The 24,056-nt window shown below is 39.2% G+C and overlaps 1 protein-coding gene across 3 annotated transcripts in view; it reads left to right on the plus strand.

Annotated features, from left to right (window-relative positions):
* Positions 1 to 1,506: 1,506 nt before the first annotated feature.
* Positions 1,507 to 24,056, plus strand: part of nedd4a (NEDD4 E3 ubiquitin protein ligase a) — a 28,946-nt gene continuing 6,396 nt past the window's right edge. The window contains exons 1-18 of one of the 3 annotated variants that reach the window (XM_067590104.1): positions 1,507 to 1,856; positions 3,260 to 3,333; positions 4,976 to 5,054; positions 5,159 to 5,197; positions 5,406 to 5,459; positions 18,179 to 18,229; positions 18,612 to 18,673; positions 18,860 to 18,956; positions 19,911 to 20,074; positions 20,165 to 20,282; positions 20,920 to 21,084; positions 21,259 to 21,339; positions 21,564 to 21,683; positions 21,879 to 22,145; positions 23,223 to 23,300; positions 23,450 to 23,504; positions 23,601 to 23,659; positions 23,843 to 23,908. In XM_067590104.1, coding sequence (XP_067446205.1) covers positions 1,809 to 1,856; positions 3,260 to 3,333; positions 4,976 to 5,054; positions 5,159 to 5,197; positions 5,406 to 5,459; positions 18,179 to 18,229; positions 18,612 to 18,673; positions 18,860 to 18,956; positions 19,911 to 20,074; positions 20,165 to 20,282; positions 20,920 to 21,084; positions 21,259 to 21,339; positions 21,564 to 21,683; positions 21,879 to 22,145; positions 23,223 to 23,300; positions 23,450 to 23,504; positions 23,601 to 23,659; positions 23,843 to 23,908 — 1,677 coding nt within the window. In that variant the 5' untranslated portion in view covers positions 1,507 to 1,808. Of the gene's footprint in view, positions 1,857 to 3,259; positions 3,334 to 4,975; positions 5,055 to 5,158; positions 5,198 to 5,405; positions 5,460 to 11,103; positions 12,952 to 18,178; positions 18,230 to 18,611; positions 18,674 to 18,859; positions 18,957 to 19,910; positions 20,075 to 20,164; positions 20,283 to 20,919; positions 21,085 to 21,258; positions 21,340 to 21,563; positions 21,691 to 21,878; positions 22,146 to 23,222; positions 23,301 to 23,449; positions 23,505 to 23,600; positions 23,660 to 23,842; positions 23,909 to 24,056 lie in introns of those variants that run through there. The other 2 variants (XM_067590096.1, XM_067590092.1) reach the window with 2 other exon arrangements.

The following is a 24,056-nucleotide window of genomic DNA, read 5'->3' on the forward strand; positions in this document are numbered from 1 at the left end:
TAAGAAATTACTCAAAACGATTAATTGATTATCAAAATAGTTGGTGATTAATTTAATAGGTGGCAACTAATCAATGAATCGATTAATCATTGCAGCCCCTAAAATATTGCACTTTTTACTCCACTAAACACTGTAACTAGTTACTTTATAGATTAATACTTTACTTCCAATCTGTATCTATATCTTATAGGCTAAAATAAGAGACACTGTTACAGATCAACCAAACAGCAGTAGTGGAAAGTAACAAAAGCACTGTACTTAAGTACAGTTTTGAGGTACTTTACTTGAGTATTTCTATTTGATGCTACTTTATACTTCCACTCCACTACATCTCAGAGGGAAATATTATACTCTCTACTCCACACTTATTTGACAGCTTTAGTTACTTTTCAGATGAAGATTTGACACAATGGATAATACAACAAGCTTTTAAAATAAAAAACATTAAACCAGAGGTTTCCAATCAAGTACGGTTCTTCATGCAGGACTTTTAGTTGTAATGGAGTATTTTTATATTGCTGTAATAGTACTTTTACTTAAGTAAAGGATTTGATTACCAAATATTGTACTGTTCACTCCCCTCAAGTCACCTGACATCTCTAGAGAATAGCTACTTTACAGATAAATGTTACTCACAATCTGTATCACCATCTTGTAGGATAAAATACATTGTTACAGATTAACCTATCAAATAGTTTAGCTATGTGAAATAATTAAAATGAGTTCTACTTCATACAAGTAATATAATGCAGTTTATATATAATGCATCAATAATACAAATCCAAAATTGTAATATCTGGCAATGTAACAGACAGGAGCCATTGTGTCTGAAGTGTTTCATACTTTAAGCACATTTGCTGATAATACTTTTAGTTATGTAACGTTTTTCACATTGTGGTATTAGGCTCCTTCCAATACTTAACTCTTACATAATATTTAGGGTCAAATTTGACCCATTTTTACATTTCAGAGCAGTAAAAACACCCTTAACACTTTTGTCTTTTAGCCTCAAATGTTATGACTTCTCCTAATGTGACCCAGAATATACAAAAATGGAAATATTTCAAATTTTAAAAACATTTTTTGTTTTGACTCATATTTATTAAAGAAAAATCAAAAATCACTATTGCACCCTTCACATTCAATATAATTCACTGAAATCGTTATGTTCTCCTGTGTTATGTGACATAAGACCATTATATAGTGTGTTTGTATGTTTTTTGCTCCATAAACAGAAAAAAAACTAAAGAACAAACTCTCTCTGCTCTTTGAAAGCTTCATTGAGGATTAATCACCAATTTTATCTGTGACTGATGAGGTATTTATGAAAGATTTGTGCTTCAGAAATTTGGTATAGAGACTAATTTTGACTGTGAAGTGTACAATAATACAATAGTAGTGTACAATAGTAAACAGTATGTAAGGGTTAAGTACAGGATCTGAATATTTTGGTCAGTGTCAAGTACAATCAGTAAAAGACTGATGATGCGCTCAGTTGCCCTCTTAGTGGTTTGTGCAGCAGTGACAGTGCGACAGGAACCGGAGGAGGAGGAGGAGGAGGAGGAGGAGGAGGAAAGGAGGAGGAAAAGGAGGAGGAGGATGGATAGAGTAAGTGACGACGGTGTCACAGTTTACCACTAGGTCAGTTTCACGGTATCTAGCGTCGCAAGCGTAAACACACAGAGAGGGAATAATAGAGGTAGAGCGGTAACTAAAACACCACAAGAGTCTTAACTGTTGGTCGGACAACTGTCTTCTCCTTCTTCTCGTTGTCGCTCCTTGGGAGGAGAAAGGAGGTTGGGGATATTATGGCTGCACTTTCCCCACAGATCCGAGGACTTCAGACAGATGAGGAGGTAAACTAACGCCCCTGTCACATTTGCCAGCGGTTAATGAGCCCGCTCATGTGACCGCGTCGGTAGCCTGCTGGCTAACTAGTTAACGCTAACCGCTGCTAAACTGCCACACACGGGATTGTCATGGAAACTAGCCTAGCGAGCTAACTCACTAACTTATCTAACTATAGCTGCTTCACTTAACGTTATTTGTCTTTTTGGTATTGGGCTTAAATGCGTTACTCATTGATAGAAAAATCGATGGAATTGATCACCTCTACTTCCCAGCTAATGCTATCACGATTTCACCAAATGAAAGAGCCCTTATGTGGTGACTTTTTCAGGAAATCAGGAAACCAACAGGCTCCGGAGCCGTTAACGCCTCACTTATGGCCAACGGCTGCCGCCAGGTTGTTGTCAGACCAGGTGTAATGTTGTTAAAAGGCCTTGTAGAGTCTTTTTGAGCAAAGCCAGAGTGATTGATTGCGAAATCCCTGGATGACTCACTTAACTTCACAGTAAAGTGTAAGTGAGTGTGGGGCTATGGTGGGAAACGAGAAGAAGTGCCAAGTATTGTCAGGATGTTACATCATCTTGGACAGTAAACAGTGATTGTTCTGGGGGGTAGACACAGTATGCCAGTAAAAACTATCATATACGGTATATAATACACTTGCACTGACCATTAACCTTTAATTGTATTTGTTTCTTTTTCTCACCTTGCTGTTTTTGTATTTTGATTTATGTCAAGTGTCTGCTGTAACACTTTAATTTCCCTTTGGGATTAATAAAGTATCTATCTATCTATCTATCTGTCTATCTATCAAAGCACAATCATTGTTAATATTTAGAGTATAGTAGTTATGTAGTAAATGGGCTACATTTTTATAGCACTTTTCTAGTATATTGATCACTCAAAGTGCTTTTACAGTCACACACATTCATACACTGATGGCAGAGGCTGCCATGCAGGGTGCCAACCTGCTCATCAGGAGCGAAAGCCAAAGCGCATTAGTGTTTCTAATGCTCACTCACCCATTCACACACACACACAAAATTTTTGGTTCAGTATATTGCCCAATGACACTTTGACATACAGACTGGAGGAGCCGGGGATTGAACCACCGACCTTCTGATTAGTGGTGGACTCGCTCATCCTCCTGAACCACAGATGCCCCCAAATATAGTTTTTAGTTTAAGTTCAGTTTCCAGTTAAGAATTAATGTTTATTTATTTTAGTTTTTAGTTATTTACCTCTTTGAGTGTCCTTATGTTGTTTGGTCTGTGATTTATGTGTCATTTAGCTGCTGTAACACTCTGATCTCTGTCTTTAAATCTCCATCAGTTACCCAGGTAGACTTTGTAAAGATGCCATTATCACATTCATAAACTTTGTTGTTGTTGTTGTTGTTTTGTTATTTAAGGATGAATCCAGAGTCCTAAAAGTGAAAGTCGTTTCTGGAATTGGGCTGGCCAAAAAAGATATACTTGGAGCCAGGTAAGTCGCTGATATGTAGCACTTATTCAAGGCCCAACTAACAACTAGTTAATCTGTTTCAGGTATGTTTTGATGAACTGTTTCATTTATAAAACAGCAGAAAATAATAAAATGTCTGTCACAATTTTCCAGATCCCAAAGTGACTCAAAGATGTTAAAATTACAAACATATATAAAAGAGAAAAACAGCAAATCCTCACATTTGAGAGGCTGGAACCAGAGGATATTTGACATTTTATAATTTCTTTATTTTTTTCATATTTCTACATAATTTTCAATTATTCACCTGATAGTTTTAAGTGTACTTCTGAGTATACATTTTATTCACATTTAATAGGTCATGCCATGCCTCATGTTTCTTTCTGTAAAATGAATGTCATCATCTTCTTGTGCAACTTCGGTGACCTTTTTCCCCACAGTTTTACTCATTACGGTCAACAGTAAAGCTGGACAATCACAATGTGCTGAAGCTGCATCCTCTGAGTTTTGTGTAGAGCGACAGGAAGGTGATGACAATATTTTCCAATGAGACAACAGTCCGTGTTTGTCTGTCAGTGAGCCATGAAGTCAGTTTGTGTTCTTCTCTGTTATTCTGGTCAAGTCAACCATTAAGATCTTAAAGTAGCGTGTTTGAAAGAGAGACCACAGGTTTAATTTTTACAAATGTTTAGTCCTGATTAAGTTTTTATTGGGGTTGTAAAGGCTCACAGTACATTAGATTAGACATTATCTAAAAGAAAAAGAGAAAATACTGAATTCTTTAAACATAACGCAGGAATCGAGAATTCAGGGCATTCATTTCACACATTTTTCGCTGGTATTTTCTTCTACACAAACAGCTCAGACTTTTGAAATGCTGGAAACTCCTCCAAGAGCAGGAAGTGGTAACGAGTGTCGATTGAAAAAAGCCCCAGAGAGTTCTCTAAATTCTCAAATATAATTCTATTTAGTTCACTGTACACTGACTAATAGCTAAAAAATTACAAACATTTCATGTATTTAAATATGTTTAGTTTTATTGTTTTTCAGCCTCTTTATTCCTCTTTCTAAAAACCCTTTCACACCAAGATTTTGCGCTACTTTTAGTTTTCTTTAAAATTATTTATTTGAAAAGCATTTAAAATTTGTATTCATAACATCTAGATGTAATTTAAGAACAGCATCTACAATAATTAAGAATGAATGAATTGTCAGTTCTGTCGGCTGTTCTTCTGTCTCATCTGCTATATGTTCAGTATTTCATGTTATGCCAGAATTGCTTTATTGGTATCATTGTAATGAAACAGCAGTCACTTAATACATTACCAATCACAAGACATTGCTGTAGGCCTGAAGTGGCGATATGACCGGGTAATGAGATGTGACTGATTGATGTGGTTTTAATGCATGTCATAGTGCCCTAAAGCGTTGAGAAATTAACGGTTTCAGTAAGTAGCCAGAACCATTATGTTAATGTTTCTCAGATCTGATGTGATCAGATGAAGATGTAAAGTATTTTGTTACCTTTTAGACATGAAGCAGAGGACAAACCACACAAACCACTAATACAAGAGCAGGAAGTAGATGTAACTGTGTAAATCTTTTAGAGATGGATGTCTGTCCCAGAGCCGAATCTAAATGTGTCTCTCTTTGTGTGTTACAGCGATCCATATACAAGACTGTCCCTCTATGACCCTGTCAATGGAGAAATAACAAGTCTTCAGACAAAAACAATAAAAAAGGTGACAAAGTGAACATGCACATCTGCAGTTACACCTGTCTTTACTTAGTTGACTCATGTTTAATCTTTGTTGTTTTTTTCTTTCCCCTCTCATGTAACCTGAAGACTTTGGACCCAAAATGGAATGAAGAATTCTTTTTCAGAGTAAGTGAAGAAAAATGAAAATTCACCAAATGTGAACATTTCCTTTTTTTTTTCCTTACAAAGTGAACAGGAAACTGGATTAATTTACTTTATACTTCATAACATTTGACCATAAAATGCTAAAAATTCATGGGCTTCGTTGATCCTGGCGCATAGTTGCACACAGTAGTTCAGTATTTTTGAGTTTACAGTCTGTATTATGTTTCAGGTTGATCCCAGGAAGCATCGTCTGCTGCTGGAGGTGTTTGATGAGAACCGTCTGGTAGGTCATTAAGATATGTTAAACCTTTTAGTGTGTCTTCCGTCAGACTGAAAAAAGTTTGGTTTTAGCTTGATGTGCTGGACAATATTTGTCTTTTTTTTTATTGCTGTAGTGCTGTTTATTTCCGACTAAATCTGTTGAGATTGTGAGTTAGTGAGTGAAAGTAGGTGGACTCCACTTCAGAATACATCAGCGTGTAAAGAATACTTTGTTCCTTCACAGCCAGTGTTGAAGTCTGTTTCCTGACGTGAAATGAAAATATAAATCTTCATCCTCCACAAGTAAATTCAAACATATCATTTCATTTTTAGTGCACATCACTTTTATACACTTCAGCACACCTTCACCTGCTGTACACGATACATAATAGGTTTATGTTATCATGTATATTGTACTTAAAAGCCTGCTGGCTCTGTAGACTCTGAAAGACCTCAGATAATGAGACAAATATTGGAATCAATTTAAAGAGCTACTCCGCTGTAGACATGTCTTAATTGATAGTTGCAGTGTTGACAGTTGTAACAAATTCAGCATGTTGGACACAGTCCAAAGATGTTCAAGCTACTGTAGGAAATAGTCTCACACAGGTTTGGAAATTTAAAACAGTCAGATTCGCAGATGCTTCGCAGTGGAGCTGTAAACCAATATTTTAAAATATTCCGTTTAGTAACCTAACACACCATAATCAGTGCTGAACAAGGGAATGTGTCATATTTCTGCAGATCGAGTACAGTGTCAGCCTGTCAAAAATACAGCTGCCCTTATTTTGCCACGACATATGTGATATTGTTGGAAACTGGGATACTTTATTATTCAGAGCTGTAAATACGGGCAAATCTGGCTACCTTAAGATCATCCTCATGCCTGTTGCTTACAGTGTGAGGTGATCTGTAGCTAAGTAGTTTTTGTTATAAACACGTGCATAAGGTTGTGGTTTGTAGCAGGAGTTTTAGTAAGAAGTGATCCAAGGTTGTCATGTTTTGGTAGAGTGATTTAGGAGAATGGAGGCTGTAGAGAATATAGATGCCATGATAAAACGGTTGGTGCACAGCAAAGTAAAAGCTTCTAGGAGAAACGAGTTGCAGCATATCAGTTGAGCTGCTGACCCAGTTTCATGCTGACGTGATGCACAGCAGGTCCTGGGACACCTGAGTAGCCAAACCACAGTGACACATTGCTGTTGTGTGAGAATTGCGGCTAACTGGGCTTTTTCTGTATGTAATGTAAACATAGCCAAGACGTTAGCCAACACAAGCGGCCCCAGAGTCCTGGTTTTGACCCCACAAAATATCATCTCAACTAGAGCTACAAAGATTAGGTGATAAATCTGCCATCTGGAGTCTTCTGTACACACAACATCCACTGCATGTCTGTCCATCCTAGAAGGGGGATCCTTCTGTTGCTCTTCCTGAAGTTTCTTCCATTTTTTTTCCCCTGTTAAAGGGTTTTTTTTTCGGGGGCAGTTTTTCTTTATCGAATCAAGGGTCTAGGGATAAAAGATGTTGTATTGCTTTGCAGATTGTAAAGCTTACAGAGGGAACATTTTTGCTCTTTTTTAAGCAAAAATACCAAAAATGTGAGGATATGAAGCTTTCCTTTGTCACACATAATAATAATAATAAACAGAATTTTTGGGGGATTTTGGACTGTTGACAAAACAAAACAAGACATTTGAAGACATCACCATAAAATTATAAAATTATTTTCTCTGAAGGCATATTGAATGTGTACAATGACATGTAGTGAATAAATTACATATTGTCATCTCTTTGTTTAACTTTACACACATGCACCTCCAGAAGAACAGGAATACTGTCAAGTGTCAAACTTTTAAATTAGAACTATTAGAAAATATGAGCAAAATAACACTTTAATATAAGAAGCTTGTGTAGCCTACACTCAACATTTTGGCCACATATTCCACACCTACTGTATTTTTATGTGTCTAAAAACAACAGTGATTTAATTGAAACAACAGTGGCTTGTAATTCTCTGCACTGAAATAACTGCAGTTTTCTCACTGAATTGCACTTATGAAGAGTTTGGACATATCTTTACCTGCCCAATCTCCAGCAGTGTCCGTGGCTAGATGCTGCTTCATCAACTCGTCCTGTTGGTAGAAGCTGCTCAGTGAACATAACAAGCAGCAGCAAATTAGATTATCAGCAGATTAGTCAAATCATTGCACAGCTGTGTGCCAGAAAGCCATTTGTAACAGTTAATAATCCAGTAATTTATGCACAGTGTGTCAAAATTCTGCACTGAACTAAAACTGCTCTATCATACAACGTCATGTATTTGTTTTATCCCTCTCCCTCCCTGCTGTTCTCATTATTGTCATTGTCTTGCAGTACTTTATTTATTTGCCTTTGTTATTTTTATTTTCTATTCCTATTAGTGAATTTGCAAAGGAGCTTGTAGATATTGAGCATTTGCTGCAGTTTCATGTGTTGCACAATTTTGGTTTGGATTTGATTTTCATCTATGGTCCCTCAGCAGGTTTAAATAAAGCAGCAGCTTTAATCCAGGATTTAGTTTGGTTGTAAAACCTTGTGCTTTCTTTACTGTGTGTTGTTTTATTTGCAGTCTGGTTGGATTCTTCTAGAACTTCTTATTACGTCGCTGCTTTACAGTCACATGATAAAACAAACCAGGGTGTGACTGACTCAAAGCTGCCTTGTCATGCTGCAGGTAGACTTCATAGAAATTTGGAGGGCGTGTCAGCACTGTGAGAGAGAGAGAGAGAGAGAGAGAGAGAGAGAAAGAGAGTGCCTACGTGTGTGTGTGTGTGCATGTGTGTATGTGAGTGAGGAAGTGAGCATTGGGCAGAGAATGCAGGAAACTTGTTCACATTTGTCTTGTTAGCAGTCGAGTCTGAAACTGTGTCTGTTGATCATGGTCTACTTATTGTTCCTCACTGATGACTATCTCGTACTTTTTGTCACTCACAGCTCGACCTTTCACCTACATGTAGTGCTACTACGAGGTTCAAATTGTCCCTTGATCAACATTATGTTTCATGACAATGTATCTTTAAAACTAACCGCAGTATTACATTGACATTTGCCTACAGGATGAATCCTGATATTTCTGGGAACTGCATGTCTTTCCTTTAGCGCCACTATAAAGCCACAGTTTCCACATTTACCAGAGAAATATCAAAGGATAACGGGCAGATTGCCATGAAATTCCCATCTTGTATTAATTTCCGCCGGCGGTTTTGGACACTTTTGTCTTGTGTCGCACTCAGGCCAACTTAGTCTTAAGCATAGATATAAGGACATGAACATTTGTGCTTCCAGGGGGGACAAACCCTTTTGGTTTTTAATATCTTTCCTCTAGCAACACCATCTTTAAATATTTAGCACAACCATAAGGCTCAAAGAATACAACACTTTTAGCTTCTAATCAGTCACTTTGTGAATGCTGGAGTGTGAAATAAGTACGAGTCATTTATGCTGAGTTCAGCACCTAAGCTGCTTGCTGAGCAGGTTAAGCTATTTAGTGAATGAAGTGAGAGAAGGAGTGTTCCAGGCGACAGTGATGTAGCAGCTCTGTTGTTTTCAGTGGCTCCACATTGTTTCATCACCAGCTGGACACACTCACATATGCACAGACTCCAATGGATACTTTGACACTTCCTTCGTCCTTTCAGATATCAAATACTGGGAGATGTTTGTTCAGCAGGCCCTGTATCACCTTCAGAGACAGTGTGAATAAAGGGTTTGTACATGGCATCACCGTATGTGCAAGTTGCCATGATTCTCCTCCGCAAATGAATTGCCATCATAAATTCGCATGAAAAAACTGATAAAATGGGAACCAGTTGTTGTGCAACCAACGGCAGAATTCAGGAAGTTTTTATAGACTGTTGAAGGCTAAAGAGCCTCAGGGACAGAGTAACGTTAACTAACCAAACCTAACTGTTTCCTGAAGGAAAACAAAAAGTGGTGGTTAGATCTGTCCACAGACAACCAGAAAGTCCCGGTGATATTGATCAGGCTGGCAGTTCTCTCTTTTAAACAGGCTCAGGCATCTGTATGTTTTAAAGCTTAGATTATTGTGATGTTACTCCCCAGATGTCGAGCTACCTATATGTACATATATAAATATAGATGCCAGGAAACTCAATTTCTTACATTTCAACACCCACAGAGCACTCACTGTCTGGTACTTTGTACAGACCATTTTCAAATCTGATAGACTTTTACTTTTTCAAGATGTTGGTTTGTTTTCCCCCTGATTAGAGGCGGCTGATTAGAGGTAGAGTGGGTCATCCACTAATTGGAAGATTGGTGGTTCATTTCCCGGCTCCTCCAGTCCGCATGTCGAAGTGCTTCGGGTAAGATGATGAACCCTAAATTGCTCCTGATGACTGCACCAGCTTGCCGCCATCAGTGTGTGCGTGTGAATGAGTGAATGTGCCTTGTAGTGTAAAAGCACTTTTAGTGGTTGGAAGACTAGAAAGGCGCTATGTAAGTGCAGTCCATTTACCATGATATCTCAGATTTCTTCATTAACAGCAGACATAGCAGGTTTGATTTCTCCACAAACATGAAAAGATGATGTTACTTCATACATTTTAGCAACTCATTAACCTCACTTCATTGCAGCTGCACCTGCTGGTTTACAGGGCCACCCTTTGTCTCTTAATGTCCAGTCTCTACTCCATCCACACCTTGCTGACACAGTTTTTAAAGACACTCACATGTTCCCTAAAGAGTTCAGTAAATATAGTTTGTCCTTCCAGAGTTTCTCTCAGGTACAGTGTTGAATTTATTGTCATATTCATGTGTATTACTACTCATAGCTTGGCTTTATTATTGGCCTCTTACACCATATGACTTGGTGTAAATGTGTGTGCGTCATCCACTCTTATCTCATGGTCTATGCACTACCATTATTTGAACCTGCTTTTGGCTGGATGAGTGATTAATAGCCAGTCACGAGGTTTCCTGGTGCTTCTGTCAGAGTTGTTTTAAAAATGAGTTTGACTGCAGCAGTGAAGTGTCCTCTGGTGAATCATGTCTTTATCCTGGATGTGCTTCTTACTATTACACATTAAACTGAAACAGATTTGGCTGCAGAGTAATGCCCTGAAATAGGCCAGCCTGGCACACAATAGGCTGCTATTAATAAATAGGACTGTCAACAGTTGTGGAAAGGAAATCAGACCAGCACTGACTGTTACATGAGGTGTCATATAACAGGTGTCATGTCACTGTCAAAGCAATCATGGTTCTTTCTCGCTCTTCTTGCATTTTCCTGCAGGCTGGCAGACAAAATGTTACAGTTTACAGAATCAGATTACTGATTTTAAGATTACTGAAATTTTTGTTTGTTTGTTTCTTTGCAAGCAAATATCACCTGCTAAAATATTACATAACTTAAGTTGTGCCTTTACATGAAATCAGATTGATGACTTTTGCGGTTTACAGTCACTTTCCTGCATAGTTTCATGGGTTATGGTGGTTTTATGTTATGTGATTTTTGCAACCCAGTCCTCAGTTTCATATAGAATTATGTTGAAAGTCATTCCCTTTGATTTCCTGTAATTCAATAGCAGTGGGTAAAAATATTTGTGGGGGCACAGAGCAGCAGAAACATTAGAAGTGTAGCTGCAGCAGGAAGTAGAGTCTTGAGTGAGTGGCCTGAGGCAGATGTAACAGAGCTTCAGTCCAATATGCACCGTAGAGGGCTACCATGTTGTTTTTTGTTCCAAAGTGTTGAACAGGAGTAAGGCGTCTGGAGAAAACATGGGGTGTTAGATTTGAATCTGACAGGAACTCAGGAGGTACAGTTAATTAGCAGCAAAGCTAAGGTTATAAAGCAGGTCAGCAGTGGAACCTTTAAGTTTTAGTGTCATTTTGTTTTCCGTATAGAGTTTAAGCTCCCTAAAGGGGCTAACCTCTGGGTTTGCTCTAGTTTCAAAGGTCGTATGTTTGGGTCATGTCTCCAAACAGAACCACTGACCTCCTCTGACTAAAAGCTGAGATCAGCCTGGAGAGGAATGTAGGTTGTCACCAGAGCTATTTTGGCAATGTACAGCCACTAATGATTGTGATCACAGAGCGGAGCTCGGAGCAGTTGCTTTGCTTTTCTTTTTTCCTACCAGCAAGTTTTATCATGCAGCGCTCGCCGGCTCAGCAGGGATTAGAGAGTTAAACGAATGGCACGTCGGCTCCGCTTGCATTTTGCGTCAAGGAGAAGCAACACGGACCCTCTGTCAGAGAGCCTCAGCAGCCATGGTGAAGAGAGTGGACTCAGTGTTTCAGCTCAAAGCCCCACAGAGAGTCTGGCGCACAGTTCTGTCCACTTGAAGGTGACTCCTCTGTCACCAGACGATGGTAATTTACAGCGTTACTCCTCAGTATTCATACCCAGGGTTAACACTGGAGGATGTAGTAAAAAAAGTGTTCTGCAGATTTCGCTGCAACCCTGTGGCAAGCTCAGCGGAGAGCTGGATGGCAGTATAGAGGATGGAGAACCCGGGGGTGGTGAAGGAGGAGCAGGTACTGGCTCTGACGGAGGCTCGTGCAGCAGCAGCATGGCCAGCGATGCCGGGTACTGTAGCAGTAACAGCATCTTTGAGCCAGAGGCTTCAGAAAAGCACAGGACCACCCAGGAGAGGAGTCTACTCTGCCGCAAGTCCAAGGTCCCGTTGAGACGGTGCTCCTCCTTGGTTATATTTCCAAAGAGCCCCTGCAGCACTCCACCTGCTTCCCCAGTCAGTCCAGTGGCTCTACCTGTTCTCCCACCAGCGAGGGGTTCTCATCAGCCATCTTTTCAGACATCTGCCGGTGAATTTTCACAGGATGATGAGGAAATGACTTGCAAAGGGTCCACCACCACAGCAGTAAGTGGCCATCGTTTCTCAAAAGGAAGCTGTTCAGCCGAGTTTAGAGACACCAAACACATGGTGCAATTTAATATTCCTTTACAGGATGAACCAAAATACAAAACAGAGGACAGGAGTAAAGTGATGGAACAGTCATTAACACAAGACAGATTAAATCGTCACTCTAGCAGCGTGCTGCTGCACTTTGCTCACCAGAGACCAATTACATCTGGGAAAGGAGCTACAACCACAGCTACAGTCAATGTGGAATATCCTGAGGCTCCTTACCCAGCTGCACATCCTGAGGGTGAACAGGACCCTTGCAAAAAACTGTATCGTAGTACCTCTGCTTGTTTGTTCTCCTCAGCTAAACCAACAGAGAAAAAAGTTTGTTCATTAGGAAAAGGTCAGGAAAGGCCTGAGGAAACCCATTGTCATCGTGCCATTCAAAGGAGCTTTTCCCTGGAGGTGCCCTACCCAAACACTGGAATTTCATGTCACGTTTCAAATCCAAAACTCAGTAGTCCTTGCTCTCCACATGTGCACATTCATCTGACTCCTTGCTGCCCAGCTAAGTTGCCCAGCTCTGTTACTGATGTAAACACAAGCCACAAAGGGAATAATACACCAAAGAACCCTGGTCAAAACACCAAGGTGAGTGTCATGTATGAACCTTTGAAGGAACAGCGTGCAGTCGCCTATAATGTTGTTCAACTGGTTCAAGTAGATTCCATACTGCTTTAGTTGGGCTGCTCAAGTGACATTTTGACTTCTGCCTCCATGTACAGAATGAGATTGAAGTTTAACATTAAAACTTCAAATAACAAAAACATTAATGTTGGCTACATGCTGAATTTTGCATATTGGGCTTATTGATAATAGCGGAAAGTCTATCAGTCAAGGGTATTACTTCTTACACATGTACAGTACTAGATATTTACAATATGGAATAAATATGCTATGATCTCCTTCACTTCCATCACCGTTCAAAACCTTAAAATGCTGTTTACTCAGGGTCTGCCATTAGATTCACCACAAGATAGAGCCACACTCAGTAACTGAGAAGATTGCTACAGCTAAGTCATGCAATTAACAAGCCCAATGTGGACAAACATTCAGCGGTATTCAGTTACATTACAGTAAATCCATTTCAATATTGTTTTCCAAGAAAATTGTGAATGAGCAGGAAAAGCTGCCCCACTTTCTCCTTTTTATGAGTGTGTAGGTTTTGCTAGTGTGTGAACATGTGTTCGTTTTTAGAATAGTTCTCAATTTTTATTATTCTGTTAACGCTATGAGTAATCGACTTAAGTATTTACCCGGGCTAATTTTAGTGGTGGGAAAAGCGGTGCCCCTTGCTGATATAAATAAAGTGCCTCTGAAATATTCCCCCTGACTCCAGATAGTCTGGTGGTCTGTAGCACTGCCCAGTCCCGTGGATTCAAATTTAACAGCATGACACTAGAGCAGCGCACAGTCATGCCAGCCATCTGTGGACATGGTGTGTGAGTGTATGGTGGGGGTAATGTAATGTAGGCAGGACAGGAGCGTGAGCCTTTCCCAGTAAAAGGATGGTGTGTTCCCTTCCCTGTGGGTCCCCCTCGCCTGCTAGGCAGTGTTTGTGAAGTTTCAAGTGTCAGCCCCCCCCCCACCCCCCCTGCATTTAGCAGGTTGTCAAGTAAGAAAATCTCCGCCGGTAATTAACAAGTGCATCTACTTTGAAAGATCTAAATTTGCTTCTGTAAATCTCGATTATACACACTTTAGCTATTGATGTTTGTCGTCCTTCATGCGCATTTAGTCCAGTGTCATGTCACACATCTACTTCTCTGCATCAAATATTACACACATTTGACTACATTGTGACCGCTGTGCACCCGCAGCTGAGCCGCAACAAAGTGATTCACACTGTGTGAAAATCAGGTGATCAAATGAGTCACCTTCAATATAAAAATCATAAACAAAAAGTGTGTCTTATTTCGGAGAACTTAGAACAATGTAAGAATATTACACATATGTTGGAAATGGGTTGTTTTTTAAAATTAGTATCATTTTATTAACTAGATATGTTTATATGAGCTTTGCACTCACAGATGACCTTCACTTTAGAGCAGTGGTAAAAGAGATCACCTCAGGCTACAACAACATTTTAATATGTCTACTACTACCAAAACAAGGAAAGGAATTTTATAATTTTATGAAATGATTCAAAAAGTAAAATCAAAAACTAAACCTACAATATATAAGGAAAAGTTTACATCATGTATTTATTTCACCAGTAGAGAAACCAACTACTTTTTTAAAAACACAGCTTCACAATCAAAGGAAAAACTGTGAAACCTTTTGATGTAGCTGGCTGTTTAAAAAAAAAAAAAAAAAAGAAAGTCCCACAATGGAAGTTTTCATGGAAATTTTTAGGTTAACTGCTCTTATCTGCAGTGTCCTAATAACCCTATATTCCTCACCTCATGAGTCAATGAACAACCAGGTGTGACCACATTACACAAGAAAGGTGAACGACATTTATCAGAAATCTCTCTGCTGTATTATGAACAGTCACAAGTCATTACTTGATTGAATGAGCAGGAATTCACTCGATAAGAAGTACCAAGATGTAGTAATAATGTCAAGACCAAAACTTTTTAAGGGTATCTTGTTGAACTTGACCTACAGGCCATTATGGACTCGTCAGAATTTGATAGGCTAACTAGTTTTGTGCAGCTGCCACAGTGTTTGTGGTGGGGGTGGATGGCTTCATTTCCTACTTCAAGTTGGAACTCTTCCAGATTCCTTCAGAAGTGATAACATGTGGTTTTAAGAAATCACTCGCCTACTATGAAAAGAGACCAGCAAATTTCCCAACCTCCTTAACTCTCAGGCCTTAAACTGGTTAATAACTGTAACATAGCCAGCAGCTAGGAAACTATACAGACTTCCTTTCTTTAACTGTTAAATAAATATGTCCTGGTTATACATTCTCTATCAGTGTAACAAATGAATAATGCAGGCTAACAGACTTAATGGGCTGCCTCTTTCGAGGACCATGGTTTCAGGTTTGTAAGACAAAAACTTCCCAAATCATTTTTATAGACAATCAAAGCATAGTCTCTGCAGTTCTGTCAATCTTTATTTGCTCCCTGAGTGTCTTATACTGCATATTTCAACCTACTTAATGTAACTGTTTCTCAGACGTGTGAGCTGCTGATCAGGAGTGGTTCATCATCAGAGACTCTGTTTACTCACTCCAATAACTTAAGCTGTGTAGCTCTTCAGAAGTTTAGATTTCACAATCTGCTCTCCACCTGTCAGAAGTAGTTTGTTGGCAACGGATATCGCTGAGCTCGCCCCACAGACACCTAAAACGTGTGTTTGTAGCTGTTTGCCACCGCCTCATACAGGATGTGGTCAGTGTCGCCTAACACCACGTGCTGAAATGAGTTGCATTTACTGTCAAATGAACCTTCAGGGATGCTGTGAATGGGAATCAGTCATTTATCTCTGTTATCATTTTATCACTGGCAGATTTTTAATAGCTATTTTTCATATGTGTCCATACTTCCACTTCCTTTTTGTCAAGCTTGGCCTCTCCTCACCCTACATCCAGGAAGTCTGCGATGGAAAGATACTGTTTGTGTATTCTGTTCGCTACAGATATAAAAGTGACTTGCTTGACTTTTTAATTTGTAGTTGTGTATGCATTACTGTTTATGAAATACTGAGCTGAGTTTTGTTTTGACAGAAGGATCAGTTGTCCAATTAGTCTGTTAATGTTTGTTTAGTCAAGCTTCTGAACATCTGAGCAGACTGTTAAGTTATGAAGGGCAGCATTAGACTTCTGAGAGATACAGAAATAGTGGATGACTTGTTCTGCGAAGTCTAAACTTAAATATACTGTAATTTTAGTTTTAATGGAGGGGGAATTTAAGTGAAGGTAGATTTAATCAGTGCTGACTCATACATGTGAATGTGACACTAAAACAAACTTGTCATCATTTTAGATGTTGTCAGTAGATATGAATGAATGATAGGAGGATATTTAAAAAAAGCGCAGTAATCCTGAGCAATACACTGGTGACTGAAGCTTCAGCTCCATGATATGCACTTGAATTAATTTGCTTTAACAAGATCTGAGAATCAATACCACAGATTAACCTTGCAGACGTGTATATATATGTGAGACAGGACGCTAAAGTGTAGAAATGTCCTTCATCAGTCGGAGTGACTTTGTTTATTCATGTCTTCATATTTTAGAAACTCCTGAGTCTCCTCTCAGCTTACATTAACTGTTGTAAACGTAAATACAAGGGGGGCGAAGAGACGGTTCATTGTGCTGCGTGAAACCTCAGTATTTACTGTATAAACTCTTGTACATTCTGGTAAATCTCCTGTACTTCTGGCTTCTTTAGGGGCTGTATGTAAACATGACAAAAGACACATAAACCAATTACCAACGACTACTACACAAACCTTCATAATATCCTGTGGACTGTGGTGTGTAAATAAACTACTGGTTCTACTTAAATGGCTTTCCTAAAATGCACTGCAACCATAAAAAACAACAACAGCTAAAGAATAGCAAAAATACCATACGGCCCTTTGTTCCGATTTTGGTGACATTAACATTTGACGTTGTTTAGATCAAACAATTAATTAATTGAGAAAAAAATGCAGATTAATCGATAATGAATATAATTGCTAGTTGCTGCAGTACTTTGTACACTTGTGATTCCCATTTAAACTGGCAGAGCGACTTACAGGAAGTGCCACCGTTGACACCAAGTAAGATTTAATCCCTAGAGCAACAAAATTGCAAACAATCTGTAGAAATACTTGTATGTCTTCACTTGTTTACTTGTTTGTCTTTTTAGGCTTTAGCAATATTGAATGTGAAACCTAGAAAATGTAACATGTTCTTGGTTAAAAATCCAAGTAAAAAAGGGGCCCACCATTGTGGTTTGAATCTTTTTAATGTACATGTAGGGGAGATAATTATAATACACATAAGGATGTTCTGACTGCTAGTGTACACGGAGACTTTCTCTCAGACTTAGACTGCTTTACTTGGCTGAACTATTAGAAGTGCAAGGGCAGGACGAAGGAGGCCTCCCATCTATATTTGTTCACGTAAACACTGTATACCGCTGTTAGACAGTTTGACCTGCCGGGAGTGTTAATTTGGTCACGAACTGACTAACTCCCGCTGTGCGGCGTGTTTGCCTTCAAGACTGTAATGGCCGCGATAAAGGCATCCAGTGAATTGTGTTCAAAGCAAAGACAATTTATCCGACAAATGCTACATTATTTTAGTTTATAAAAACACAGCGCAGCCATTCATTGTAGGCTGGTAAACACATTCCTATCTAGGCTGCATACTAAATATATACGGAAACAGATCAAGTCAAATGACTCATTGTTTTCAAGTGGGGAAAATAGTGCAGCGTTTGTGCTGTTTGGTGCTTTTCCCTGATTGAGGATAAGAGACGCTTTCTGTTTCACCTGATGATTAAAGAAGAAGTAGATGTGCCAGATGATTTTTTGCAAGAAAAATGATACGATGAAGATATGACAAGAGATAAAATACAGCTAAAAATCACTGTAAGTAGCACAGACAGCCTGTGTATTCCTATTAGGGAAATGACAGCAGTTCTCATTACTCCCTAGATGGCTGAGTAACAGAACATGTCTGGGCCAGTCCTCTGTGTGTGTGTGTGTGTGTGTGTGTGTGTGTGTGTGTGTGTGTGGTTAGGGGGAGATAATATTGTGATGATCCTGACATCTGTGTATGACTCTCTCTCTCTCTCTCTCTCTCTCTCTCTCTCTCTCTCTCTCTCTCTCTCTCTCTCTCTCTCTCTCTCTCTCTCTCTCTCTCTCTTCCTGTCAGACACGTGATGACTTTCTCGGACAGGTGGATGTTCCCTTAAATCAGATACCGGTGAGTCTTTAGTTGTTTGCGGACAGCCGCTGTTGTATATTAATTTACGTAAGTTGAATGTAATTTGTTTTGCCGTGGCATTTACTGTACAAGCACTTGACCTCAGTCTCACTTGTGTCACACGCACGCCCTTATTCTTAGTGTCTGTTCCACATCGTTGTCTATAGTTATGGAAACACAGTCCGTCATGTTTATGTTACGTTCCTGCTTTTGTTTTGTAATAAATACGACACCCACAAATTAGTCCTCATGGTACATGGTCACCATCATTTCATGTGATAGTATCTTTAAATATATTCTGTTGTGATACAGTGCCAGCAGCTGTAAACCTGTTTGAAGAATTAAAGATTTCCTTTTATTGGTTTTTTTTTTTTTTTCTCAGACAGAAAATCCTAACACAGAAAGGCCATACACATTCAAGGATTTTCTGCTTCACCCACGAAGGTTGGCATGATTTCATGGTTATTTAAACTTTTGTCTTGTTTTACATTCCATTTTTACATTATGTTGGCAGCTTTTTTTTTTACAGGAGAAAATATACATGTAGACACGCTTTTTAAACATTCATGGCAGTATTTCTTTCTTTCTTTCTTCTATAAAACATTTCTTTTGTTTGTCACTCACACGCAGCCACAAGTCCAGAGTTAAGGGTCATCTGCGTCTCAAAATGACCTACCTGCCAAAAAACTCGGGTTCAGAGGAGGCAGATCAGACCGAGGACACGGATGTAAGTCTGGTTTACGGTTGTTTATCTTACATGATTTAAAAAAAAATATCACGTATGCTCTTCAACCTTGAGTTCTTTTATTTATTTTGTTGGCATTTTTGGCCTTTATTCGATAGGGAAAGTTGTGTATGACAAAGGTCCACAGCTGTAATCGAACAGCAGACGTTGCTGTTATGTGTTATGCGTCTTAACCAGTAGGCTACTGGGACGCTCTGTGTTTAAATTGCGTGCTCACTAATCTTTCTGACTTATTCATAATACTATGTGTTTTTTCCTCAGATTGGCTGTGTTTTAAGTCCAGTCAAGTTAAGGGCCTCAAATTACCTTTTTAGATCACCAACCAAAATGGTTACACGATTTTAAAGCCACCAGCCTCTACTAGCCAAAAATAAACCAGATTCTGAGTTATTGCATGTAAATATAACCAAATCAAATTTACGGCAACCTTAATAGTAAACAAAGGCAACTTGAAAAATAATTCGTTTTTTTTCTTATACGAAATATTTTTAATAAATTAATTGATTCTAAATAAATTAATACAACTCTCTTTTCTACTGACATCTGAAGAGAACTACTTAGACAAACATTTAAAGACACTGGATTATTTAAATGTCAACTGTCACATTGAAAGGCAGGTATAACCCAGACCTTGTCACTTGTTTTCACCATACACAGTTAAGACTATGTTAAGTCATAGCAGTAATATGAGTTATGAGTAATATACTTGGATTGTCTTCTTAATATAAGTTTTGGCTATAAACACATCATCCTGCTTATATTTATTCCACTGTGTGTCCCTGGCCTTTGTAAAACACGTTGACAACCTCCTCTTAATGATTTTAAGCCAAATGGGAGCTCTAGCCAGGTTCAGTGTCAATGTCAGTGTCTGTGCCACCCTAACTTTGTTTTGTTGTTGTTGTTGTTGTTGTTGTTGTTGTTGTCCTTGTCCTGCAGCCTGGTTGGGAGTTTCTGGAGTCTCAGGACATGTCTGGTCCCAGAGAAAGCCAGCTGCTGCCTGCTCTGCCCCCTGGCTGGGAGGAGCGGCAGGACAACCTGGGAAGAACTTACTATGTCAACCATGAGAGCAGAACTACACAGTGGCAACGACCCACAATGCAGTAAGATTGCTCCAAAGCATAGTTTCATTACTTTGATGTTAAATGGTGCAGTACTGATGGTGAGTGTGTGCGTGTGTGTGTCCTAAACAGGGACAGTGATGTGGAGACCCAAAGAAGACAGAACAATAACACGGAGGGGGAGCACGCTTTCATTACACGCAGACAGATCTCAGACCACGATGAAAACACCACACGAGAGTCTCCTGAGGTATTTTTTTTAACACATTTGAATGTGCATTTGCATGCCTTTTACTATTTAATCCTCGTTCTGCTTTACTGAGTTCTGTTCACACCTTCCTAAATTTTTCCATCCTGCTCAGAGAAACAAAACAGGACATTTTTCAATCCCGGAATGCAGAGGAAAATGTTTTCAGATGTCGACAAGCAAATTAAAGAGGCCTGATTCAATATCTCATATGGAAATTTAAGAATGTGACATAGTCTGTCTACAACACAGTTTTTTAAAATACTTTTTAGGTAAAAGGGTGAGGGATGGATGTGTTCTTTAATTATATTTTGATCAGTTTAATTTATTCCACGTTTGCCCACAAATTGTGTTTGGTTGTACAGGTTCAGCCTTGCAGTTGGATAGCTACAGTATGTATATAGATGCCATGTTGAAACCAGGTGTTTCACTGGTGGTTTTAGCAGTTTTGGGTTTTTGCATTAACACCACTTTCAATAACCATAAACTAACTCTTAGGTTTCCTATAAAACAGAGCTCACAGTGGCTTAAGCTGTATATTTAAACTGAGTAATTTGGCACAGCTGTTATTGTTGCATTTGACCTTGGATCAGTCCCCCACTGTATGTGCTTTAAGAGTCTCCTCTATTTTATCTTCTAGAGCTGGGAGATTATTACAGAGGACGATTCCACCTTATACCACAGCAACAACCAGCTCACAACACCTCCACCTCACACGCCTGCGGAGTTCCACTCGTTCTGTGATGACCTGAGAAGCATTCACATTACAGGGGCCACAGCTGGCGAGCAGCGCACCTCCCAGACGGTGAGTCATGTTTTTGTGCAACACGAGGTTCTTGTTACAGAGAGTACAAGCTAGGGAGACTCTTAATGAGATTAATATGAACCATGAGCTTTCAGTGAGAGAGGGAGAAGTGGAAAATATATACACATTAATGTCCAAGTGATCAGTGTTTGACATCCTTCCCCTCGGCTGCAGGATCACGCTAATTCAAGTCATTCCAGTCTCAGAGGAAGTGCCCAGACTTCAACAGGAGAGGAACATCCTGTTAATCCAGTGGTGAGTGTTTTGCTTTCTGTTGAAATCACTCCCTCTTAGGTTTTACCGGCCCTTCCTCACATCAATATGTTGCTGTTTAAGTGCACAGCTGTCAGTGATTCACAGTTATCTACTTCATCACGGTGTCTGTCAGTTATATATTCCTTTGTTGGATATTGTATTACTTAATGAGTTCAGTGTTTTCAGTATGGATCGCTGTATTTTATTTTTATGGCATTCAATAGCTGCTTCCAACCTCAACTGGGCTGCCTTCAGGCTGGGAGGAGAAGCGGGACAGTAAAGGAAGACGCTACTATGTCAATCACAACAGCCGAACCACAACATGGACACGACCCCTCGTTCAGGTACACAGTGGGATTATGTATTGAAATTATTAGGGCGTATAAGTATGTATACAGGCCACTACATGGCCATTTTTAAACAGATCTTTTCAGTTTTCCATCCTACCTTTCTATTATGAATGTGAAACCTAGTTATATTTTATATTTAATCAGTGGTCTCACACCAATACCTTCTTTATATTTTGTTTTGTCGAACAGAGAACCTCAGAGGCAGCAGCAGCAACATCAGCAGCAGCAACAACAGCAGCAGCAACAACAGCAGCAGCAGCAGAACAGAGTAGTGCTGGTTTATCCCAGAGCCCCTCACCATCCCTACCACCTGTGTCCCCCGACGAGTCTCCTCTGCACACCCCAAGCCAGGAGGCCACATATGAATCTGGCTTCTTGCCGGCTGGTTGGGAGGTCCGCAGTGCTCCCAATGGAAGACCTTTTTTCATCGACCACAACACTAAGACAACTACCTGGGTGAGAAAGTAGCAGAGAAGGTCTTAAGGTGGACCTTTACTGTACCTCTAAGGGATGACGTTCCTCAAATAGCCACTAGAGGCTTCAAGGGTGTCAGTGGACCTCCAGTTTCTCTCCAGAAATGCAAAGCTAGTCATTAGTTTTCCACAACAAGAAAGGACACACATTATAATTTTATAAATCTATTTATAATCACTATACAGAACAGGATAAAGAACTGAACCTACACCCAACTCACCCAAAAAGGCTGCCTAACCACAACAAAAAAGGGAAGAGCAAAGGAAAAAAGGGGTCAATTTACAGTACCTGAAAAAATAAATGTAATGGTTCCCAGATCCTCCAGAACCTGTCCAATTTTTGGTTCAGTCAGTCTCTCCAGTGGCATGATGGCAGCAATGTGTGAAGTGGACCATAGCAGTTAAACACACCTCTTAGCTAAATAAAAAAGCGGTAGAATTTTTAAAACTGTATGGAGGCCAAGGAGGGAAAAAAACTAGTTTGTGCTCTTGATTCCAGCATCCATAGGAGGATGAAAGTTTTGTGATGAAAAAGTCTGTTATCCCGTTAATAACATTTCAGGGATCTCAGAGATAACACAGTATTGTGCCTACAAGCCAAAATAATATAACAAGTCAATATAAAACTTTATTAAATCCAAGTGATCCCTAGTGAGGGTGTACGCAGGACAAGAGAATGGCATGAGGGTTAAATAGAGGGTACATATTACTAAATTGAGCACACAAAATATTAAATAGAGATCACAAATTCATTATTTTTTTCTCCATGGTCCGTCCTAGGCTGCATAAAAATATAAACATGGAGTCCATGAAAACTAATTTCCATTAACCTCTTGAATAATAGAATGATTGTCTCCAGTATTTTAGAATTTTTTTTTTTAAAATCGCTATATTGAGTATAAAGCACATCCTGTAATCTAAATATTTCACTGGACAATTTTGTTGATAATTTTCAATGAAAAATAGACTCTTTAGCAGCCTGTAGTACCTCTGCTACCATTTCTCATGTAAACATTTCCTGTTTGAGTGAAACTCATCCTGTTTGTTTGCCTCTGAGCAGGAAGATCCCAGACTAAAGATTCCTGTGCATATGAGGAGGAGACCCTCACTTGACCCATCTGATCTCGGCCCGCTGCCCGTAAGTTCATCAGTTACAGAAAATCAGTGAACAAATCAATTGAAAGGCATTTATTAACATTAAGCTTTAGAGCTCAGGCTAAAATGATAGATGGTGCTTTAATTGTTCTGTGTTGAAGTGAAATATGAGAGCTGTTTCGTTTTCCACAGCCTGGTTGGGAGGAGAGAATCCACTCTGATGGGAGGATATTCTACATAGATCACAGTGCGTATGACATCTAACACTAAAAACACATGTGTGATAATGGATTATATGGATTTCTTCATGAATTCATGGCTTATGTCACATTGTATTTCATAGACACCAGGACCACACAATGGGATGATCCCAGATTACAGAACTCAGCCATAACTGGACCAGTGAGTATAGATTGTATTTGATATATTATTCTTCTGTAATATGATATTAACATACAATAAAATCTCTATTTATAGCTCACAGGTTTCCTGTAAATATGTATTATTGACTACAATGTAGGTCATAAGGTTATGATTGATTTGTTACTGAACACTGTCCTTTTTATATTTATTTATATTTTATAGGCAGTGCCTTATTCCAGAGATTATAAACAGAAGTATGACTACTTCCGCAAGAAGCTGAAGAAACCGGTGAGTGTCTTCAAAGGATAACAATCGCTACCACTGACTTTCAAAATACTTAATAAAACTATTCTAATGAGGACAAGCGCTGTCTTTTCTCTTAATATCAGTATCTGTTTCAAATACGCCGTGTTCATTTCATCTGGAGGTGATTATA

This window comes from Thunnus thynnus, chromosome 1, assembly GCF_963924715.1.
Source record: "Thunnus thynnus chromosome 1, fThuThy2.1, whole genome shotgun sequence".
Taxonomy (NCBI): domain Eukaryota; kingdom Metazoa; phylum Chordata; class Actinopteri; order Scombriformes; family Scombridae; genus Thunnus; species Thunnus thynnus.